General features: G+C 39.2%; 1 protein-coding gene across 1 annotated transcript; it reads right to left on the bottom strand.

Annotated features, from left to right (window-relative positions):
* Positions 1 to 264: 264 nt before the first annotated feature.
* On the bottom strand, positions 265 to 11,774 carry LOC109039318 (zinc metalloproteinase nas-1). The gene is made up of 6 exons (XM_019054743.2): positions 11,515 to 11,774; positions 9,772 to 9,942; positions 7,546 to 7,709; positions 6,183 to 6,324; positions 4,551 to 4,684; positions 265 to 619 (listed from the first exon to the last, which is right to left on the bottom strand). Exons 1-6 carry the CDS (start codon positions 11,678 to 11,680, stop codon positions 392 to 394), a joined length of 1,005 nt encoding a protein of 334 aa, XP_018910288.1. The 5' UTR covers positions 11,681 to 11,774; the 3' UTR covers positions 265 to 391.
* Positions 11,775 to 12,621: the final 847 nt, after the last annotated feature.

Raw genomic sequence — 12,621 nt, 5'->3', positions numbered from 1 at the left:
TAGTTGAAGAAGTTAGTGCAAGAAAGAGATTTTCGGTGCCGAAAGACAAGTACTGAGGGACACTTTAAAGGTCCAAGTTGGAACAGATGCGTTAACTTCACTTACCTTTATGAAAACTGACTCTCTTTGATGAGAATTGAGCATTTTTGAGTTACCGAGTTGGTTTGTTTTCGTTCTCACTGGTTCAATTACCAACGATCTTCGATTGGAAAATAAAGACTACAAAATCGAAAAAGAAAATAAACAGGAAAAAAACATAGACGTATTGTGAATTCTGATGTTTAAATCTCGACGCGAGAAACGGTTGGTTGGAAAGAAAAAGATACTATAAAACTCTAGCAGTCTTAAACTAAAGGGTACAATAGGACAGTCATTTTCAAACGTTGGAGATTCAAAGTACTTCCTCCGAATGGGGCTTCTTCTTCTTAGGTTTTTTCTTTTTTGGTTTTTTCGTAGGTTTCGGGCCGCCATTTCCACCTCCACTTCCGCCAGAACCGCCTCCGCCTCCACCTCCGCCTCCACCTCCGCCACTGTTGTCGTCACATCCATACATTTTCCTTATTTTCTTAATATCTCTGTCGCTTAAGCCTTCTCGTTGACCCATCTGGACACCCGGGGTCTATATCAGAAACATTCGAGAAAAAAAATTAAAAAATTATCTTGATACGTGAATGTGCAACTTTCAAAACCATTAAAAAACCTAATAGGTCTGTTGCGCGTATGAGATACAACCAAATAAATATACCTACACTTTCCGGATAAAAGCACACTATCAATAAAGACTGAAATCCACTCCTTAGCACGAAAAATGCATATCGACGATGTAAGTCGGCAATCACATAACTCGGTTTGCGACTTCGCAGACTTCCTGTCATACTTTATTTTATAGCTGGAAACCTACTCAACGGCAACTATTTAAACCTGCCGTGATTTTCCTTCTCCGTGCGAAGAAAATTCTGCAAAAACTTCAAGGAATGCTGTCACTTTGTTCTCCTCAAAAAAATATCATAGAGGCGGAGATTTTCAGACATCGCAAACAAGATATGTGATTGCGGACTTATTACGCCGTCGATATAGTTTGTAACACGCTTTCTCGAATTTCTCGTGTCTGCGAGCAGTTTTTCTCAAGGCCTAAATACACACGGCGATTAATCGCCGCGATTAAAAGACGAAAGCCAATGGAGAGCCTGGATTTCGATCCATTGACGTCGATATATCGAAATCCAGGCTCTCCATTGGCTTTCGTTTCAATCGCGGTGATTAATCGCCGTGTGTATTTAGGCCCTCAGTCACCGCCGACCAGGTTTGCACGGACAGAGGAGTAAAAAAACGAACCTGAGTAAACAAACCATTCCTCTAATTTTTCTACTCTATGACTATGAGTTCAATTGTTCTTAAGCGCGTGTATTCGTTTTTTCTTTATTTTAAAAAAGAAAGGCTTTGAATCAATTGAATTCCCTGGTAAAAATTGGCAATAGGAGCTGCGTTTCAAAATACCATAGGAGTTCTTACAGCCGACTGAAGAAGGCGATAGGAAATCTGGCTGTAGAAAGTGGAAAAAATCATAAGGCCGGGCTACACGAAGCGATAAAAAATTATAGATCCTATCGCCGGGCTTTACACTTTATCGCCTGGCTGTTGCTTTTTCGCCATCGGCTATAAAAAATTGTGTAGAAATTCGTGTGCTTTGTAAATCCTTTAGTTTGTACGGAATCACCTTAATATTTACAAAACGCACGTTATATTTTCCTTTAATACATATTTTTTTTCATCAATGAAAATGAGAATAATCCATACAGAGTGTGCAAACATTTCAAAGTCATGAGTTGAAAAACGCTGACTCCACGAGATTAAATATTAGAGCCTAACACAAAGCGAAGCGGCGGCGCACTGGCGCCTACAAACCTAACAGGGATACTTCACGCATTGCGCAATGCGTGAAGTATCCCTGTTAGGTTTGTAGGCGCCAATGCGCCTTTCTCGCTGGCTGCCCGCCCGCCGCGCCGCGCCGTAGCGTACTACGGCGCTATAGAAGCAACTATCTCACACCAGAGGTATTGCACAGTATCATACGACATTGAAGGCGCTCCAACATTTTAGGAATGGCAGGCATCCTTCAAAAGTAAGGAGCTTTCCTCGCAAAATAAATCAAGATACTACGGCCCAAAAAGAGACCGGTAGTCCGAAAACTCACTAAGTCCTAGCATCCGTAATTAGTAACGTTTAGCATACACTTTATCGCCAGGCTGTTGCTCAATCGCCATCGGCTATAAAAGGCTATAAGAAATTGTGATGCCGACTATAGAAGCTATTGGAAATCTTACAGCCGGCTGTAGGGCTATGGTATTTTGGAACACAGATTCTACTGCCAATTTTTACCAGGGTTCGTACAGAGGAGAGTTCATAACAGTTCGCGAGATTGTTTGTTTATTTAAGTTAGATCTCTCCGGGCAAACCTGACTGCCGGCCACCAGGAAAAACTGCTTGCATACGCGGTAAATTTGAAAAAGCGTGATACAAACGACGTAGATTGCGCGCTAAGGAGTGGATTCAGACTTTTTTGATGTAACCAACGTGATTACCAAGTGAATTTACCTTTGGAAAATATATTTTGTTGGCTGTATCTCTTGCGCGCAACAGACCCATTATATATGATCATCATTTTGATTGGATAATTTATACTACCTTTAGGTTTCAGCCAGTAACATGTTTTTCAACCACTCTCATTTTTTAACAGTATCAGCTTAGGATGATTCACCTAGTTTCATTAAAAACTTAATTTTACCATGTTAGTTGGATGAAGCATAGCCTCTGATTATTTTCATTATTTTTTTTAAAATTGTATAGTGCGAATTGTTTTCTACGACAGATTTTAAGAGAGAAGATGCGTCGGTTCAATGTTTGTATAATTGCTAGTGATTCGATTCCTAGACAGTTAGATAGGAGCTCTCCTACACAGCTATCATCATCAGGTTTGTCATGATTTAGATTCCAGACGTGTCATTCTAATCGTGCTACAAAAAACTGTTAATGCATACCAATCCAAGGGTTTTTGGTCGAAATGACGATATCGCGGTTGAGAGGAAATCCTGCGCCGAAAATCGCAACTACATGGAATGACATTGACATGCTAATGCTACCAGGCACGTTGATGCCTCGTGGTACAAGCGTGTTACGCCGATAATTTAAACGTCTCGTCATCAAAACAGGAATTGCGGTAAAACGGTTAAAATACGCACTACGAATGCGTCGCATACTATTAAAGGCCTTTTTCATGAATGTGTGGAAGAATTTTTCTTGAGAGGTTTACGCTGATAGTCGAAGGACGCTTAAAATTCTGATTCGCAAAAAATCAAAAAGCACGTAAAAAATTGTTGATCCCGAATTTTTACGTCTCATTTTCCGCCGAATTTCGAAAAATCACGACTATTGACAACTTAATGGGTCCGATGCACGCAAAGTACACGGAGAAAAAAACTTCGTGCGTGGGACCCGAAGTTTAGGTCATATGGATCTCTGAAGTTTTCGGATTGAGCATCTGAACACTTTAGACCTAGCTGTCGAGGTTCGGATCACACATCTGAAACTTCAGTTCTTACATCTGAAGTACTTCGGTTTTGAAAAACTTCGGTAAAGACTGAAGTTTCAGATGTATGATCCGAACCTTGACAGCTAGATCTGAAGTGTTTAGATGCTCAATGTGAAAACTTCAGAGATCCATATGACCTAAACTTCAGGTCCCACGCACGAGGTTTTTTTCTCCGTGTATTACGTACCATAGCTTTCCGTAGATGAAATCGCACGAAAGCCATATGATAAGCATATAAAGAGAGTCTAAATCGACTACTTAGCGTACAATCTGGGTAATTTTTAATACGGCATTTCCAAATTTCTTGGGTCGCAGGTAATTTTCCTTGGTAACAGGCAATCAGATTACGTTACCTTTCGAAGAAAGTATTACAAGCGGCGAAAGTATCTTAGACGCTATGTTATGCTGGACATCAAGATACTATTTCAATTTTGTCTCTGAAACTTTTGCATCTACTATTATGAAAATGTCAGGGATTGATCTTGATGGAAAAAAGTGGAAAACAAAGGAATGTAAAAGCAGCCCGAAACGGAAACGACAATGCGGAAACAAGGCTAAAATACAAAATACAAAGGCAGGACGTTTCGGTACCTCACGGCACCATTATCAACTGCTAAAATAGAATTAATAAGAAAAATGAAATTAAAATAAAAATCAGCAAACGGCGTTACATGGTGAAATTGGTATTGAAATGAGACGCAATTTATATTGAAATGAGTCTCATTTCAATACCAACTTCACCATGTAACGCCGTTTGCTGATTTTTATTTTAATTTCATTTTTATTTTAAATTCTATTTTAGCAGTTGATAATGGTGCCGTAAGGTACCGAAACGTCCTGCCTTTGTATTTTGTATTTTAGCCTTGTTTCCGCATTTTCCTGTGTTTTCGATTGACGGAAAAAATACTAGGTAAACTGTTCAAGGTGTTCAAGAGTGTCAAGTAAATGACTCGTGACTCACTCTAGACTGAATAGTTGGTTGTCCGTTCCGTGAAAAAGCGTTTGCCGAATAATGCATGACACTCTGGTAGTCGTAACCTACGCCAAGCGAGTCAACAGCCGATGTAGAGGCTTTATCGAAGTTGTTTTCTCGTCCTGAAAGTTAAAGCAAACATTAGGGGCACAAATGCCCTGAAATTAATAAGATTCCACTCAAACACGGGTTACTTAACTCGGCTCTGGACGTTAAATTCCGTGTTTGTAGCTGATTTCCTCAATTTATGTCATTTAGATGTTTTATTTCACACAAATTAGTTTCTATATCAATAATGCCACTATGCATGGGCTTATTGTGCGGCGCAAGAGGAATTTAACTAGAGCCGGAATTCTGCGAAGGAAAGAATGTTGAAAGAAGCCATGACTAGGGAATTGAGAATTTGCAGGTGTTTTAAATTTTGTGAATTTCATCTTTAAAATGATACTTCTAGGAAAACTGAGTAAGAGGATATCGTCGGTTTCTAAATTGAATAATTAGTGGAGAAAATATCACAAAATAACCTAATCTGCTAAAATACGTGTGTATACGTGGAAAATGCCGCCAGATGACGTCATCTCGCGGCACATTTCTTCATTTTTAAATCGATTTTTCTCCAATTTCCCATGCCAGACAAAAATTATGAAAAATACCGCGAACTCATTAGGTGCGCTCATTAGGTACTCTCAGATGGAGCAATAAAATTTTTGTGTGCAAATTCTCCATTATTAAAACAATGGAGAATTTACATGCAAATTTTGTATTGCTTCATTTGAAAGTGCTTAAATAAAAAGCTGATTTCACAGTGTTTTTCATATAATTTGTTTTTGATATGGGAAATACACTGGAAAAAACACACATTGGATCTAGAGTCTAGACTCTTGAAAACATTGACAAGAAAAAATACTCTTGATTCAAATCAGATTTAAGCTTAAATCAAAGGAAATCCGCTCAAATTAAGAGACTTGGTCCATAATTTAACCAAAAATCCGATTGATTCAAGAGTATTTTTTCTTGTCGATGTTTTTAAGAGTCCGGACTCTAGATCCAATGTGTTTTTTTTTCCAGTGAGTATAAAAATAGATTTAAAAGTATGAGAAACTACACCGCATAGTGACGTCATCTGGCGACACCACCCAGTTAAATACACGTATTTTAGCAGATTATATAATTTTGTCACATCTTCTCCAATAATTGTTCAATCTATGAACCAAGGGTATCCTCGCGTTCAGTTCACTCAGTAGTTTCCACTTAAACACGAAATTCATCAAATTTCAAACAAATCGACGGTGAAAGTCGGCAATCACATAACTCGGTTTGCGACGTCGCAGACTTCCTGTCATACTTTATTTTTTAAACGGAAAACTACTCAAAGGCAATTCTTTAAAACTTCCGTGATTTTTCTTCTCTGTGCGAAGAAAATTCTGCATAAATTTCAAGTAATGATGCCAATTTGTTCTCTTTTAAAAAAATAACATAGAGGCGGCGATTTTCAGACACCGCAAACGAGTTATGTGATTGCCGACTTGCACCGTCGAAATGCAAATTCTCTATTGGTGTATATTCAGTTCATCCAAAATTTTCTACTGATAACCATCACTCGAACAGACTTTGTCGTACCTGTTTCGATGTTCTCGTATCTTATGAGGACGAATTTGTCTCTTTCAGGCCTGTTTTGCTCATGCATGAACCCTGCCGCATGCATCATCTCATGCATGACTGTGCCTCGAGTTGTAAGGCATCCAGGGCTCTGCAAGTTGACCTGCAAATATCACATTGAGTCACCAATTACCTTTGAAAGGGGAAACGATTAATTAAAAAATATGAAAGAACTAAATATAAAAATTATAATGTATCATGCACTTCAGTCAAATATCGCTTAAGAGTAAAACTTGACCAAGTTATGACCTACAATGATTGCAATGTGTGGTTGCAGCATACGCGGATATGTCCATGTAGAAGCAAAACCTCATTTGGACCGCATTTTACAATTTGGAACTATAAATTCTCGTTCTTCTGGAAAAACATTTGTGATCATAGGGAAACGAGCGGCACATACGTTGTTTTTAAACCGGGTTAGAATTTATAGTTCCAAATTGCAAAATGTAGTCCATTTGTTTGGCGCTATTTTCAGACATTCGTTCGTTAAATTTTTAGGAATTCTCTAGCCAAAGTTTGAAATGCGCCGGTTATCATAAGTACAACAGCTTACTTTAATAAATGGACGTACCAACGATTAAAGGAAGCAGAAAAGGGTGGGAAAGAAGGAGTGTGCTCGTTAGTTGAGGGCCGTAAGAATGAATGTGAATTGTAAAGCGCCAGTGACGTCAGCGGCAACGACGGGGATGCCCACGGACGAGTCGTTTTAACTCATGAGACAGTTACAGAACACCCTTGTCACATGCCCAAGGCTCATGAGTTAGCATAATTTGGCGGTCGGTTCTTTTTAATTTAATGTAAATACCCATCTTTTACATTTTTTCAAAAGCAGTCACGCCCACTTTTACATTGTTTTTTATGCAGCTTTCTAGAGCACACCCCATCTTCCCCTCCCGTCTCTAGGATTTTTCACCATTAATACGCCAAAGTGATCTAGTGATCAGACATAGCGACGGCGTAAGTCCGCAATCACAAATCTCGTTTACAGTGTCTTCCGCTTCTATGTTATTTTTTTAAAGGAGGACAAATTGATATCATTCCTTGAAGTTTATGCAGAATTTTCTTCAAACGAAAGAGGATTTTTCAATTTCATTCTTCTTGAGAAAAACAACCTCGGCAGTTTTCCGTTGAGTATTTTTCGGTTCAAAAAATAACGTATGACGAGAAGTCTGTGACGTCGAAAGCCGAGTTATGTGATTGCCGACTTACACCGTCGATAGGTTCTATAAACTTTTCACGAAGTGTTATTCTCATTCAAAATCACTTCACATATTTTAGTTGATAATTCTCTCCACAAAGATTTCAGTCAATAAAACGCCAGTACCTCTTGCCGTCCTCCAATTCGACCGACAGATGACCAGCACCCGGTGTTTCCATTAGTGAAATAAACATAATCAGTGTCATAGCTCGAGCGGGGCACCCATTTTAAACAGGTCAGCCGCTCATAATCAGACATTGCACTCTGTATCATAGCTCTGTCAGTCTGTCCTGTAGAAAACAGATTTTAAAATTGTTCTGTTACATATTTACCTTGCCACCTAATTTTACGCGCAATGGATAGCTAAAAAGCAATGCATCCGAGCTTATAACTTGCGTAAAAATCATTTCGGCAAACACTAAAAAGATCTTTAAAGTACGCGTAAATAATTCAGAGCCGGATTTACCTACTTGCCGCCCAGGGGCCGCCTGTATTTTTCCACCCCCTTCTCATTCGTTTTCAAACATCAATAGATCGTTTTCGATAGCTGTTCGATGTATCGTTCGGCTCAAAACAATAGAACAAAACCTCAAAAAAAACTTTAGGATTTATTTTGGAAAAATTGAAAATGAGAAAATTCCTAACAATTTCACTTTTCATTGCCATTTAGAAAATAAAACTTGAGAAAATAAAAATTCGATCACAAAAGACCCGTTACCTCAGATTTCTAAATTTACTTTTGAGGCTGTGTTCACATATTGAACCAATTGATATCAATATAATCTCACCTGTTTAATCCATCGAATACGATCTACAAAAACCATCGAGTGAACGTGCCAGCGGAGAAGGGGTGTATGAGACGCGTTTACTCGTGCTGGGCACATTTTTGTGAAAGCCCTGTCAGCACTAACAAAAGTTCACGGAACTTCGCGCAAAAGTTAAGTTCCGTAAAGCCATCCCTGTTTTGACAAGGCCTACCATTTATGAAAAACAAACGAGAAAATTATGGAAGAACAAACATAAATGTGGTTAATAATTTTGACATCCGCCGCCGCGCCGACCGCACTGTGTTTGGTGCAATGCGTGAAGTATTCATGCAGTATTGTAGGCGCTATGCTTTTCAAGCCTACTGCTGCTGACCGCAGTGTGTTGGACGCAATACGTGAAGTATTCATGCAGTCTTGTAGGCGCTATGCGTTTCATGCCGACCGCCGCGCCAAGGGCTTCTCCTTTTCATATCAGTCCTCGTCATCATTGATCTCTGCACCGCTTCGCCCCAGATCAAAGTGCGTGTTCGGTTTCTCTCTTAACTTGACTAATTAAAGGTGCTGTCTCTTGTATCGCCGAAAGACGACATGATCAGGAATTACCATACTATTACGCTCAGAAAATGAGAGCTTTTGTCGCCTTTTCTCGATTGTAATTCATTTTCTGAATCAGATTTTTTTCTTCTTTTTTTTGATACTTACATTCAAAAAGATTGCAAAAGCCGGCCCCTACATTTAGCCGCCATGGGCCGCGGCCCACGTGGCCACCCCCTTAATCTGGCCCTGAAATAGTTTTCTTGCGGCAACTTATTTTGTTTCGTTTTTTCTGCGGCACTTCGCTGCCGTCGGGTGCAACATCTTTACCGCAAAAACTGCAAAATCGTGTCTCTCGTTTGCGGCGTTTAAAAATCTTCGCGCCCATTTTATTTTATCAGAGAGGAACAAACCCACATATTTGCTTGACATGTTAACAAAAAAACTGTCACATAGAGAAAAAAATCAGAAGAGTTTTCTGGGAACCACGTTGATTCTTTTCCTTTTTGAAAAAGAAAATAAGACAAGAAGTCGGCAGCGTCGCAAAACGAGGAACGCATTTTTGCAGTTTTGCTATTAACAAGTTATGAAAAAACAAAGTATACATCAGCGTACGTTCTTAGACGGAACCAGGGGGAGGGGGTAAAGGGGGCGTACGCACTCCTTCGCTTGTATGAAAAAAAGAGGGAGAAAAATGGAACAGAGGAACGGAAGAGAGAGAGGAGGAACGCTTAGATTTGGTAATTATTCATGAAAAAGTGACTCGAACTGCATTATGGATGCTCCAAAATTTCGAAAATTTGTTGGGAGGAGCCCGCCCCCCGCCCCCGCCTCTTACGTTCCCCCCTTTCAAAGTATCTGGATCCGCCTATGCGTATAATGGTAAGCTATTACCTTTGCTACCTGATCCTCACCATGAATTTATTTATTGAACTCTACTCGAGACAAAATATGAATTTTCAGAAGAAAAGCAGGTTGTTAATGTTTGACGATAAAATATAGGGAGCGTTACTTTTGTTTTACTTACTAAAACACTTGCTGATGTACTCACTGAAATAAGGGTTGATTTCGTAAGGGATTACTCCATTAGGCCATCGTGACGTCACTGCGCGGAGTCCATTCCGGCCATCTTGGCGAGGATGAAGGATATCGCCCTCAGCGTAGGTTCCCACTTCCTCAGGGTTAACTCTACTCGAAGCATCCCACTGTTGTAGACGTTCACCTGTAAGCTCCGAGAAGTTTTAATCAATTTCTTTTTAAAGATTGACATTTGATTTTACCTAATTGGACTGAGTTAAGCAGAAAGGAACCAACCCACATTTTGGAAAAAAATTGAGTTATGAGTGGTTTTGAACTCAACCACTGCTCTACTATCTATCGCCAAAAATTCAAAGTTTTTGTTGGAGCAAATTTTGCAGAAATTGAACTTGAAGTTTATCTTTTACATTGAGTCTTATGCAGGACCCAAACTTTAAACCTCTTTTTCTCGGTTCGATCCCGATGTGGCTTGGTCCTTTCTGTTTAACTCCGTCCAATTAGTTTCTTATGGAGAGCATGTATGTAGTCTGGGTGTAGTGTGTGTATGGGCTATAAATGGTAAAGTTAAAAAAGAAAATTAGACGATTGTCAATTTGTAAAGTTATTATATTTGTAAACAAAAGATAATTTACACCTATTTTGGTGGTCGTATCATAAGTTGGGAAAAAAAAAAGATTGACAATAAATGGCACATCGCTATTCAATATTTGTTGAATTTCAAGATCATTGTACATTATTATTGAAAATGAATGTTTGTGGACACACCTGTGAAAGTTTCGATCAATGAAAAAATATCAGCAGCCTCTGGATGGCTAAACAACCAGGCCACTTACTTCCGATCTTGTAAATCTTTCTGTATCATTTCCCTTTTCAGAGAAGGCTTAATCAATGTTTTCATACAAAGTTTTGTTTGATTTTTCTTCGTTTTCTCCAGAATATTCTCCCAGACTTTTGCAGAGAAATGTCGAGTGTGATTATTTTCCCCAAAAATATTTTTTTTTTCCTTTACGAGGAATGCATAGTACGTGCGGTAATTAGCAGTCACTGCAAACGAGATCTGTGATATGGTATATTACCATCGATACGAAGGGTGATTCAAAAATTCCATAACACCTCGATAATTGTATAACTAAAATTGAGTTATCGAGCTTACATTTTGAAAAATTTTGTACGTCACAAGGAGCAGCTTCACTTTCAGGCCTCGAAATCTCAAGAAAGCCTTCTGGAAGGGGACATGAATCCCAACTAGCTTTTAAGCACTTCTAAAAATAAGACAAACGTAACCAACACAATACAGAAATAGAGCAAAGCGAAGGACGCGCGTTGATTCCGGCGCAAAGATACAACTATTCGTACTTAAGGGACGTCAGTGTTGCATTTGAAAAGTTGAAGGCGCGATAGAGAGAGGCGTGAACTCGCAATGCCCCACTTTTTGCTGCAATAAGGTGTCGCTCGTATTCGGAAGAAAAGTTAAAAAACGAGGCTCTACCACGTCTCTCTTACCCTCGGCGGACAATGAGTGGACACTTAATTTCATTCAATTTGATTTCCAATTCCTTTTTAATGATATATTTGTAGATGTATCTCTAAAGCTCGTATGCACCGGCCGCATATAATCAGAGCTGCACTTGTTTCCAGCAAGGCTCGGGTCAATTAGACCCGGCTTGGGCATCTAAAGGTTGAATTAATGTTTAACACACCAGAGAACACAATAATGTTTCTTGATGAATGTGCTCATAAAACGTCCCAGACTTACCTGCTTTTTTATCCGGCTCCCGGAAGAGTCTGTCGCCGAATTTGTAAAGCTCTGTGAGAATATCATCGTCCAGCTGCTCATCGTCGAATTCTTCGTCCATTTCAGACACAGTATTGCCCACCAAGAGTATGGCTGAGAGCACCATGTGCTGTAACAATAACTTCATCTTGTTCGTCTTCGCAGGTACTTGTCCTTGTGGTCTTGAGTTAAACGGAGCACTTTCAACTTTTAGGAGTTTTAATTTTCACTTGAACCTGCACACTTCAATATACTCATCCTATCAAGGTTCTTATAGGAATAATAAGTAAATAAATCTAAGCACGACTTTTATACCCAATCGGTCCGTTAATATCCTAAATCCTGATTTTGCCTTTCCTCAAAATCAGAACTTTTGACAGGATCCAGCATTTCCCCGATCGTATGAAGTTCACACGCCTTAAACTAAGCTACATCAAATTATTCTTCATCTGCAATATTTGTCCTCTTTTATTTTTGGTTTACCCTCTTACGTTCACGACATTTTGTAATGCGCGCTTTAAAAAGCAGCAAGCCTTTGCTGGCGAATTGATTTTCTGCAGTTGGCTGAAAACTCAATATTTTCTTAAAGATAAATAGTGCCTGAAAAAATTAATGCATTAAAATTTAAAATCACAAAATTAAACATTAATTAATGAACTGACGATAACGTTTTTGGAGAGATAATGAAAACACCGTGCAGAAATCGTTCACAATAATTCACTGCTCCTTTTAATGTAGTAATGGCACACTTTGAAATCCGTCAAACGGTTTCTGGAAGCTCTCGAAGAAAGACCAATTTCAAGGAGCGAAAGAGTTCTCGATTCGCTCTCAAAAAGTTGTAAGAAGAACTGTCCACCGTTTTTAGCGCCGTGTCTCTGATTGGTGTGAATAATTGGTATAAATTAATAGTGTAACGGTTGTTTTAAACCCATTTAGTGGACAGTAGTTAGCTTATCTTCAGACATTGTGTACGTCGCGTTTGCTGTTAGATTGCGCGCGAACTGTACAGCGCTTTTATCGTGGGAATAGCCAAAATTGGTGTGAGGTACACATTCATCGTTGTCACATTTTCAATAAAATACCGCCGTC

Source organism: Bemisia tabaci, unplaced genomic scaffold, assembly GCF_918797505.1.
Source record: "Bemisia tabaci unplaced genomic scaffold, PGI_BMITA_v3".
NCBI lineage: Eukaryota > Metazoa > Arthropoda > Insecta > Hemiptera > Aleyrodidae > Bemisia > Bemisia tabaci.
This window is presented reverse-complemented; position numbering and strand designations above follow the sequence as displayed.